Source organism: Dromiciops gliroides, chromosome 2 (assembly GCF_019393635.1).
Source record: "Dromiciops gliroides isolate mDroGli1 chromosome 2, mDroGli1.pri, whole genome shotgun sequence".
Lineage (NCBI taxonomy): Eukaryota > Metazoa > Chordata > Mammalia > Microbiotheria > Microbiotheriidae > Dromiciops > Dromiciops gliroides.
Window position 1 is genome coordinate 192,144,488 of NC_057862.1, and position 12,139 is coordinate 192,156,626.

At 37.5% G+C, this 12,139-nt stretch overlaps 1 protein-coding gene across 1 annotated transcript in view; it reads left to right on the forward strand.

The window, feature by feature from the left end:
• Positions 1 to 12,139, forward strand: part of RTF1 (RTF1 homolog, Paf1/RNA polymerase II complex component) — a 40,490-nt gene that overhangs the window by 20,831 nt on the left and 7,520 nt on the right. Inside the window, exons 4-9 of the mRNA XM_043985218.1 lie at positions 762 to 966; positions 3,650 to 3,764; positions 6,100 to 6,211; positions 6,726 to 6,861; positions 8,253 to 8,430; positions 9,951 to 10,033. Of these exons, the coding sequence (XP_043841153.1) occupies positions 762 to 966; positions 3,650 to 3,764; positions 6,100 to 6,211; positions 6,726 to 6,861; positions 8,253 to 8,430; positions 9,951 to 10,033 (829 nt within the window). The remainder of the gene's footprint in view (positions 1 to 761; positions 967 to 3,649; positions 3,765 to 6,099; positions 6,212 to 6,725; positions 6,862 to 8,252; positions 8,431 to 9,950; positions 10,034 to 12,139) is intronic.

A 12,139-nucleotide genomic window follows, 5' to 3' on the forward strand; every position in this document is an offset into this window, starting at 1 on the left:
TTTCTTCATTATTCAAGACATGATAGAAAGGAAAAGTCCCTGTGTGTGTGTCTCACTCACACACACACACACACACACACACAATAACTTTTAGAAATTCTTTTTTTTCAAAGCCAATTCCTGGAATCAGTTGCCATAACTAGATCTTAATATGAAATTACTAAGCAATTGATTATTGCTATTAATATTGAAATTGCTATTCTAATAATAAACTTAAATTTTCCTTCAAAATAACTTTGCCATTTATAACTGGCCTGAGCACAGACTTCCCCATGATAAATTGCTAATTTAATTTATGCCTTATGAGCACAAATTGGCATAGATTCTCTCTTCCTTTTCCATACCACTCTTCTCATCCTATTCTGTTTTAGAGTCTTTGCACTCTGGCTCATTGAGAATTCACGTTTGTTCTCCCATGTTTTAAATTTTCTTTCCTGTTTTTGCAATGAGCCAGAACTTGTGATAGAGCTTTGAACCATTATGGGGGGGGGGGGGGCGCGATGAGGCAATTGGGGTTAAGTAACTTGCCCAGGGTCACACAGCTAGTTGTGTCAAGTGTTTGAGGCCGGATTTGAACTCAGGTCCTCCTGACTCCAGGGCCAGTGCTCTATCCACTGTGCCACCTAGCTGTCCCTGTGAACCATTTTTAATTCGAATAGCAATGGGCGAAAGGATAGCAAGTCACGTCTTATACAACATGTGTGGTTTCATCAACTTCATTCAAGTATATTATCCTCTTAACATTTAGAATTTCATTTTAGGTGAAGTGTCGGACTCTGACAGTAACAGTTCCTCCTCCAGCTCGGATTCGGATTCTTCCTCTGAAGATGAGGAATTCCATGATGGTTATGGAGAAGACCTCATGGGGGATGAAGAAGATAGGGCCCGTTTAGAACAAATGACAGAGAAGGAGAGGGAACAGGAACTGTTTAACAGGATAGAAAAGAGAGAGGTGCTGAAGAGAAGGTAAAAGCTATGATTCCTGTGTCCTTTCTTCTCTTTTTTTTCTCTCCTCTTCTTCCCCTCCAATCAAACCCTACCTCCAAATCGAAGCTAACCTTTGGAAGTGTGGCTATTGCTGTAGAGCATTTAGACTGTGTCTTAGCTATATCTCATTGGTTAGTTATGTTCTGGAATCTAGTCCAACTTTCCTAGCCATGTCTCTGGGAGGAAAGGCAAAGTCTCATGCTTGATGTCCATCAGAGAGTATATTATAGTATCTTTGCTTTGTTCCTTATCTTCCTTTCTCTTTTCCTCTATTACAAATAATAATTCATAAAGATTCCTATACTGAAAACCAGTCTTCTGTTTAGAACAGAATTTGGTGGACATGTTTGATTTGCTAAAGAAAGTCATGAGAAAATAATAAAACAGACCTTAATTTTCAGGTATCAAAAAACAAATTTAAAACCCAGAACTTATGAGGTAAATATGCAGGCAGGCATATTAATATATTCAGGGATTCTGCATACCTTTGTGGTATTTAACAGATTTATCAATGACTTTGAGTAAAGATACAAATGGCTTGCTTATCAGATTTATAGGTACCAGAAAACTTTAAGCAGGAATTGGTCTCCCAGCCCACAAGTGATTCATGGATAGATTTCAAGGGGTTTGTGAACTTATATGGGAGAAAAAAAATACATCTTTAAATTTCAGTAATTTCTAACTGGAATTTAGTATTTCCTTCAATTATGAATGTATGCAACAAGCATTTTTCTGAGAAGCGGTCCATAGGTTTCACACACAAAGTAACTGCTAAAAGGGGTCTATGACACAGAAGAGGTGAAGAACCCCTGCTTTAGAGGGATAACTAACCTGATAGATGACAGTGTCTAAAAAGATCCTGATAGGGTAGAGCATTACACCGAATCTGTCATGGTGAAGTTTAATAGGAATAGATGCAAAATTGTTCACTTGGGTTCCAAAAAATCAGCTTCAGGTACAAACTAGAGGACACTTGGCTATAAAGTAGCAGTTCAGTCAAGAATGACCTAGGGCAGGTCTTTAGTGAGCTGCATGAGAGGCATAGGTGTCCAAGATTAAGGAAATGATCCCTCTGTACAGGTTAGACCCCATCTACTGTGTAATGTTCAATTATAGGCACTACGTTTTAAGAAAAATAATGACAAGCTAGAATATCCAGAGAAGGGAACCAGGATAATAAAGGACCTTAAGGCCATCTCCTGTAAGAATCTGTTGACTTGATTAAGAGTACTTAACCCAGAAAAGAGAAGGGAGGATCATTATAGCTGTCTGGGAGTAATCTGCAAAAGTTGTAGAAATGTAGATTTAAGCTTGATGGTAAAGGAAAAACTTCCTATAGGGGCTATCAGAAATGGAATGGCTATCTCAGGAAATGATAGATTCTCCCTCTTAGTTTTGCAAGCAAAGGTTAGATGAAGATGTCACGGTTGTTGTGGAAGGGATTTGTGTTCAGGAACTATATGGGCTGGTGAGATCTTTTCTACCTTTTTGATTTTGTGAAATTATTTTAAGATGAGCAAAACTTTTTCATAGCAGTTTGGTTTTACAAATTGGCTTTTGAAATTTTTGCATTCTAAATTAATAAGTGTATTCTTTCCCAAAATGAAGGCATTTAGCCCTGCTACTTAAATTTAAGATTTGGCAGTTCTCCTGTTACTTATCTATGGAATAGCTGACTGCCCTCCTGGCCCACTTTTCAATGTATTTGTTTAAGAGCCAAAATGAAATTTTTTTATGTTAATTGAAAATTGAGGGCAGCTAGGTGGTGCAGTGGATAAAGCACCGGCCCTGGATTCAGGAGGACCTGAGTTCAAATCTGGCCTCAGACACGTGACACTTACTAGCTACGTGATCTTGGGCAAGTCACTTAACCTCCATTGCACGCCCCCCCCCCCCAAAAAAAACCACACCCCAAAAAAGAAGAATCAATCTCAGGTATAATCACTGATGAAAATTGATTAGCAAATGCTTAGCTGATTCCATGTCCCCATTTTTAAATTTGAAAATTTTTTTTATCTCCTGGCAGGATTTTAAGGCAAGACTAGATTTAGGACTGGTCTCAGTGATAATGGCATCACATGTTTAAAATAAATATAAGGGATTTTAGAGTTCAGGGAAGGCAAGAGATTTGCTCAGTGTTTCAGTATTGCTGCTTCTTTTTTTTTTTTAAAGTGAGGCAGTTGGGGTTAAGTGACTTGCCCAGGGTCACACAGCTAGTAAGTGTCACGTGTCTGAGGCTGGATTTGAACTCGGGTCCTCCTGAATCCAGGGCCAGTGCTTTATCCACTGTGCCACCTAGCTGCCCCTCAGTATTGCTTCTGACATAGTAATATCCTCATCTATGACATTGAGTTGAAACTGGAAAGAACTTGGTGTCATAAAGATCTGAAGACAGTTATTCCTGGTTTCAAATTGTTTTGTTCTATTTACTGGGATTTTTCTCCCAATTCCTTCAGTGATTGTTATTTTTTTTTTAAGTATAGTTCCCTTATTCACTAATTTGTGTTAAGTGTACGGGTTTTTGAAGTCCTATTTCCAAAGGCCAAACCACTTATTAGCAGCTTCCTCCCATATCAAAATTTGCATTTCAGGTCATGAACATTCTTTATTATTAGCCTTTATATTTTATAGATTCTTTACGATTTTGAATATCTTTTCCTAGGTTTGAAATTAAGAAAAAATTAAAAACCGCCAAGAAAAAAGAAAAGAAAGAAAAAAAGAAAAAACAAGAAGAAGAACAAGAGAAGAAAAAACTCACACAGATTCAAGAGTCCCAGGTAGGACATTCATACAACTTCTGTGTCCTCTGAAAGACTGTATTGTCATGTAAAGATAGTTGATGAGAAACTTTTAATAAGATTAATGTTATGCTTGTCATATGTTCAATTTGTACCTGTTAAAGCATTTTACACCAGTTCTGTCTCAAGTTTCATTCAGCTCTGGAGATGTTTGTTTTTGGTTTTGATTTTTTGTTTGTTTTTTTCATTCCCACACAGTGTTAGTTCTGGCTTTGGAGCCATCCTTTAGGATTTCCTAGGATAAATATAGGGCTTGAGAAAATATCGTCTTTTCATCTTGGCCTTTCCTTGAAAGATTTTATTCTGGATTATGGCAAAAAATCAGGAGTCAACAAACTATAGCCTGAGACAAGTCCAGCCCACTGCCTGTTTCTATATGGCCTGAGAACTAAGAATGGTTTTTGCATTTTTAAGTAAAGATTTATTGGAACACAGCCACTTTTATTCATTGGTTTATTGTCTGTGGCTGCTTTTGCACTACAATGGCAGAGTGGAGTAGGTGTGACAGATTGTATGTGGGGCTTTTATCGTGTCACACTGCTGCTCAGTATGCTACAAATCCAAGTGACACAATTATAACTCAACTGTGTTTCAATAACATGAGGATTGTCATTCCATGACATTTTAATTTTAATCACTCATCCATACCCATCATGTCAAAACAAGAAAAGAAGTGAAAAAAAAGTTTTATGATTTTTTTTTTTAAAGCACAGGGCCCCACGATTGAAATGTATATGAACGAGAAGAACCATCCTCAGTCACCATCATTGAATACTGACTGGCTTTGGAAATTAGCTTTTTCATCAGACTCGATCATGTCTCTTAATGAATTTAATCCAAAATGGCAAAACAGCACAGTTATCCCTTCCATACTGCGGCTTTCCCCATTGTGGTTTTGATATATCACAGGTTGACCTAAGAAATTAAATGGGAATTTTGGGAGAGTTTTATAGAAGCTGCAGACAACACACAGAGGCCAGCAGATGACACAGAAAAAGTTTAGAAACTCAGAAATGCATAAAATGTGTGTGTGGTATTCTATGATATCAGCATATTTTATCTTTTAATACCATAATAATTCTTCTCTGGTACAAAGGGGGGGCCAAAAAATTTTACACAGATTTTCCAGATCATGGAGGCTCCATACTCCTGACCCCCGCAATGCGAAAGGGATAACTGTACCCATGCAAAATTTTTATTGAGGTAAAGTCAATTCGATGAGAACTAATGTTTGAAACAAAAGCAATGCTGAATTGCTTTATATATACATTTCCCCTGCTATCAAAAGTCAAAACAAGAACAAGATCTCCACTCTAGCCATACATTTTCAATGAATATATTTTCTGAGCTCAAACTATGGTTCTAGCAGCAATTTTTGTACTTCAGTGTAAGTGCAAAAGAAATCTCCACATTTTGAAATCCTTTTAATTGTGTAATTGAGGATCTTTCACCTGACTTTCAGTTGGAAGTTACTAATCTGAAATGTAATGACTTGATAAAAGGCAAGTATCAAGAAAAGAATGTAATAGCATTCTATAAATGCCTTCAAAAAATTAATATGCTCAGTTAAAAACATATATTTATGGGCTAATATCAGTATTTGGCAATACCTGTCTTATTGGAAAGATATTTTCAAAGTTGAAATATGTAAAGTCTTGTTACAGTTTAGTATTGGCAGATGAGCTTTTGCAATCAATTTTGATGGTAGGGAACACTAAATTTGATCCACAATTAAGTGAAAGGTCATCCCCAGATAAAGAATTCTATCCTTCTAATTAGTTCACCTGCATAACAAACAAATTGTTCTTTATAATAATTATTATTATATTTTTATTTTGTTAATAATAACTTTGTGGAAATTTGTTTTACCTCATTATACAAGTACCTGTGTAATATCCTCAATTTTGCCTCTTGGCCTGCAACACCTAAAATATTTACTATCTGGCCCTTTACATGTTGACCTCTGACATAGATCCATTTTTCTATTCACTACAAAATTCTGTACTTAACATTATCTTCACTCAGCAAATCACAGCCAAGCAAGCTTTGTGATACAAGTTTCTGTTTCATTCTAGAAATCAGGAACATAAAAATGGCTTCTGAAACATAACAAATTTTTATCACTCTACCTTGTTTGTTTACATGGAAATGTACTTTCCTTTCAGATTAAAGCTTAAATTTAAAAAGAATAATAATAAACTCAATATAATTTAAAGTAAGGAAAAGTGATTAATGCTATGTGTGTGGAAATTATCCATTGAGCTGCTAATTTAAAAGCAAGACATTATGCATATTCATCCCATCAATCTCCTAGGTCATGAGCCATAACAAGGAGCGACGGTCCAAGCGGGATGAAAAACTAGACAAAAAGTCTCAGGCCATGGAAGAACTGAAAGCAGAGAGAGAAAAACGGAAGAATAGAACAGGTGAGACAGAGTTGGTGATGATTTTGAACCTGATTTGACTTTGTGTAGGGATGGCATTTTATGACTAGTCCATCAGGGTGTCACTTCCAAGAGTGGTTAATTTCTCTACTTCAGGTCCCCCAGGCCCACAGTGAGATTTTCCCAAAAAATATGGTCTTGAGACTCTTGAAATTTTTTTACCTTACTTTTTCAAGTATCTTGAGTCCATCAAAAACTAAAGGAGAACACTAATATGAGATGATCAATTTATGCTCTGGTACACAGAGACTTATTTTCTAGGCATTCATTAATGTAGATAGTATTCAGTGCCTAGCACAATACCATGGGATCCTTGTATCATATTCTGAGATAATAGAATCTGGACAATTTTGAGAATCTGCCTCTTTAATTGATGTGCTGACCAAAACAGACATTTCCACTCCCTTCCCCACTGTGATTTTCTTGTAAGAATGAATGCTATTTTGGCCTCCAGTGTCATTGAGAGCCAAGCCAATGATTCTCCTTTTCTTTTCAGCTGAGCTGCTTGCCAAAAAACAGCCATTAAAAACAAGTGAAGTCTACTCTGATGACGAAGAAGAGGAAGAGGATGATAAGTCCAGTGAGAAGACTGATCGCTCCTCTAGGACGACATCATCTGATGAAGAAGAGGAGTAAGTGGGCAGTATCTTAGTTTGATGGGCTCTAGTCAAGTGTGTCTGATCATGAGGAAGAGCCAGGAGCTTCCCAGTATTGTGAAAAACCCCTCTGTTTCACTTGTGAACTTCCTGTCTGAGCTTCCTTACATTAGTACACCTGAGCTGAGGCTGTCTCTGGTCCTGGCTGACACACCCAAGCCACTTTGCCATCTGGCTACTAGGAGATAAGAGAACAGATTCTAAATCATTTCAACAAGTTCCTGTACTTTCCTGACTATCAGACCATCAGCTGTCTTAGAACAACCTGCTTTTTTTCTTGTTGGGGAGGTTGGGGGCAGGGGGTGGGGAGTGGCATGGGACACTACTGATGCAATGTGTGATAATTTGTCTTTTCTTTACAGTTCCTAATCAGTGATCATTTTCCTAAAGCTTGTATTTTTGCAAAGAATTACAGGATTTTTTTTTGATGAGGTTAATTCTGTGTGTCCATTCTCATAAATTCAATTTATCTGCTAGCACCTTTTGGGTTTGTTTGTTTTTTTTAATTTTAAATAGAATTTTATTTTCCAAAATATATGTAAAAAGAAATTTTAACATCAGTTTTTTAAAACTTTGTTTTCCAACTTCTCTTCTTCCCTCCATTCCCACCCCCCACTCACAAGAACTCAAGCAATTCAAAATAAGTTATACATGAGTAGTCATAGAAAACATTCCCATATTAGCTGCTAGCATCTTTTGTTTTTGTTTTTTTTTTGTTTTTTTGAGGGGCAATTGGGGTTAAGTGACTTGCCCAGGGTCACACAACTAGTAAGTGTTAAGTGTCTGAGGCTGGATTTGAACTCAGGTCCTCCTGACTCCAGGGCTGGTGCTCTATCCACTGCACCACCTAGCTGCCCCTAGCATCTTTTGTAATTTCTTTGAACTTATATATTATAGTTTACATTACAATACTTATATACTATCTTACCTCCCTTATTCATTGATAAATTACTTGAGGGCAAGGACTTTGCCTATTTCAGTCTTGCTCTCTCCAGTGTCTAGCAGGGTGATTCAGTGGATAAGAACACTGGACTTAGAAGCAGAAAGATCTGAGTCCAAATCCAGTCTCACAGACACTTGGATCGTCCTCTCTGCCTGCCTCATTTTCCTTATCTGTAAAATAGGGATAATAATGAAACCTACCTCATAGTGTTGTTGTGAGAATCCAATAAGATAATATCTGTAAAGCACTTTGCAAAACTTAAAGCATTATATCAATGCTAGTTAGCCATTATTACTAACAGTGCTTTACACAGAACAGGCATTTTTTTTTGGTTTAATTATATTTAGGGAGTTTGTGTACCTCACTTCCTGTAAAGCTTGATCATTATGAAGGCTTTTATCTAATCCTCCTATATCCATCCCAGAAAAGAAGAGGTTCCTCCAAAGTCACAGCCAGTTTCTCTGCCTGAAGAGTTGAACCGGGTGCGGTTATCACGGCACAAGCTGGAACGATGGTGTCATATGCCTTTCTTCGCTAAGACAGTAACAGGATGCTTTGTACGAATTGGCATAGGGAATCACAACAGTAAACCTGTCTATCGGGTGAGCATTTATTTTCTTGGCTTCATGGGGTGGTGAAGCATTGCCACAACATTGGAAAAGGATAGGGGTTTTTTTTGCCTGAAGAAAGTTGGGACATGTGCAGCATATTAAGGTTGTGATCTGAGTTGGTTGGTTGGTGACATCCACATCACACAGCATGTTCTATTTCCTTCTAGATCAGAGATAGGAAATGAGTCGTTGATATTTGAATAAAGAGCTATATAGCAGTTACTGCTCTTTTTTTCATACTCAAAAATTACTGGATTAGAAGCTGTTGCTGCAGTTGTGCCCTAGTTGGGATGGGTTGTTTTATCTCTTTGTTGTAATCATAAATTAGATTTCAGAGTTGTGCTAAGCTACCGTGCCTTATATTCCCTTCTACTGCTTGACCTTACACATGAGCACCATGGAAGATTTGTTTGCAAACAAAGTACAATAAAAAAATTATTAGCTACCCGAGAGAGATGCCTCGAGATCTCTCTCTTGCTGGCTTAACCCATGTGGTTCTTGAGGAAATCTCTTCCTGCTAACTTAGCTGCCAGATGACTCTTAGAATCCAGGAATAATTTCTTTAGAGATGCTTCTTTTTGGGGCAGCTAGGTGGCACAGTGGATAGAGCACCGGCCCTGAAGTCAGGAGTACCTGAGTTCAAATCCGGCCTCAGACACCTAACACTTACTAGCTGTGTGACCCTGGGCAAGTCACTTAACCCCAATTGCCTCACTAAAAAAAAAAAAAAAAAAAAAGAAATGCTTCTTTTTTGTCTTCAGGGCAAGGAGGAGGTTTGTCAGAATCTGGAAGGGAAATAAAGTTGGTTTTTTTCTTACGCAAAAGCACTTTGAGGAGCAGTGTGCCATAATGTCTAGAGGTCTGACTTTGGAGTCAAGAAGACCTGGGTTCAAGTCTGGCCTTTAACATGTATTAACCTGTCACTACTCCAGTCATCTCTCTTAAGACTAAATTTCAGAAGAATTGCCAGTCTGCATTAGTGGAGGGAGTTTCTATATGGGGAGCTTCCTATAAAAATGAAATCATAGACACCTTAAAAAATAAAATAATGGGGGCAGCTAGGTGATGCAGTGGATAAAAGCATCAGTCCTGGATTCAGGAGTACCCGAGTTCAAATCCGGCCTCAGACACTTGACACTTACTAGCTGTGTGACCCTGGACAAGTCACTTAACCCCCATTGCCCCGTAAAAAAGTAAATAAATAATAAAATAAAATAATGAAAAATTTCGGTATGATATAGATTAGGTATCTGAGGCCCTAAATGAATCTTATCAGTAAAATAAAAATCACATTAGATCTGAAATACTTGAGTCCCTAGAATTTTATACGTTGGCATAATTAAATATGTTTCCCTTATGTTTGTTTTCTATTCATAATAATTTGAGGGGTCTAACTCTACTATGTTCTTGTCAGAAGGGAGTCAAGTATCTACTTTCTTAGGTTTACTGTAAGAAAATTGTATATCTGGAGCTCTTAAGTATATTTTTGACTGGTGTTTCCTTCACTTTAGGTTGCTGAAATCACTGGTGTTGTGGAGACAGCCAAGGTTTACCAGTTGGGTGGCACTAGGACAAACAAAGGATTACAGTTGAGGTAAGAGAATCAGGATTCTTGTCCTTTATCATGTAGTACCTTTTGTCATTTGTTATGTTCCTGTTTAATGTTGAGGGTTAGAAATCAAGATAAGATAATGGATAGTGTTCATACAGGCATACACTCATTATATGGGTGTGGTAGACAACTTCTACTTTTTCTTGTCTACCTTTCCAGAGATATGTGAGAAAGCACTTATTCACAGGTAGGAAAACTGACACATAGAGAAAAACTTGACCCATGATGGCACAGCAAGTCATTAGTAAAGGTTAGAAGTAACCCTTCCATTACTTAGTTCAAAGTCTCAATATATTTTTGTCTTTATTTTCCATTATGCGTAAAGAGAACTAATGTGGGATGGGGTGAAGGAAATATAGAAGACTTTAAGGAAAATGGTTGACTAACCATCCTAAGAAAGTCAAGCTCTTTACGTGTGGTCTCCCTATTAAAATAGCAACAGAAATGCTGAAAAGAAACAATAGCCAGTACTTTTTACAAGAAAATTAAAACTTGCCAAAAATATATTTTAACAAGCCAAAAGAAAGCTTTGATATTTTATAAATCATTGTTTAAGAGAGTAGGAAACAAATGTTGAGAGCTGTCATTGCATGTAACTGGAAAATAATAAAATACTTTTTATTCAAAAAAAAGAGAGAGAGTAGGAAAGATGTCAGAAGTAACACTATCAGTATCAGAATAGCTTCAGCAGAAGGGAAATCTTGAGAAAGATGCTCAGATGGATAATGCAATGAAAGAATTAAGAGAAGAGTCCAACTTATCCAAAATAAATGAAAATGAAAAAGGGAATGAAAAGAAGTAGCTCCACCTAAGAATCTTAGGAAGAAAGCATTTGACATTTTCATTGGGTATAACCAAAAAGTGTAAGAAATTAGGAGCTGGAAAAGGAAAAGCAGCTCAGAAAATAACTTGTCTAGCAGAAGAGGTAGAAGTGGTGCAGAAAGAGGCTAAATCTCTGAGAGGAGGATCCACCAAAGGGAGCCTTACACTTCTTGGTGCTCCAGCATACTGTTTTGGTTTTTTTTAAGAAAATAATTGTGATTTTTATGTTATTAGGAAAAATTCCAAAAACTATTAAAAACAAGAAAATGAGTGAAGTCTAACCATCATAATGTAAATGGGTAAACAATATCAGAGGGTACATATCTGAAATTTTAAAATGATGTATTTAACCCATGCATTTTGAGATTCAGTATTCTGGGCTGGGCCATCCTCAGGCCAGGTCCCTGGTAGTTTCGAATCAACACTGGAACACAGTGAAATACTTTTAGGTCCTCCAACAGTTAATGGGAGGAGATTACTTCGCCCTGGTAACAGATTGGACAGGTGGCACTGAGGACACCTCAGTTGGTTCAGCAGGGCACAGTTGGAGCCTCTTTGTCCTCAGCCATCAGCAACCTCAGTGTCTAGGCCCATGAACCAGCCAGGACTCCCATGGTGGTGGACTCTCAGTACTCTTTAAAGCTTAATTTGGGTGAAGGATGGGGGGGGGGGGTATAGCGTTAGGATATTGCTCCTATTGCATTAGGCTTTTAAAAAATGAGAACAATAAGTATTGCGTGTCAAGTTTTATAGCGTGCACCCAAAGAAGTACTTCAACACTTGAATTAATCTGGGTTTTTGTTAATGTAGAGGGACTATCCAGCTGCCTCCCTTCTTTCTCTCTCTCTCACACACACTACAGAGCACACAACCCATCTGTGACTTCTCATCTGTTGTGATTTTTGGCCATGTCTCACTGTGAATATTCCATTCAGGGGTGTATGCAACATGTAGGGGAACTTCTATATCACATGAATGAAAACTTTTATTAAGCACTTAATTTGTGCTAGGCTCTGTTCTAAGTAAGGGCTGAGGATACAGATAAAAAATGATCCTACCTGCCCCCAAGGAGCTTACATTTTAGGGCAAGATAACACCGTAACGAGATAATGCTTACTAGGGAAGAGAGTCCATTTATAAAACATTTTCTAACTCAAAAACAAACCCTCTTCATCTCTCCCAGGAACCCTAGCTGAGTATGTGCTCTATCTGTGTTTTTTCTCTGATACTTTGCTTGTAGATTCTTTGGATTCATTCTCTTCTTTT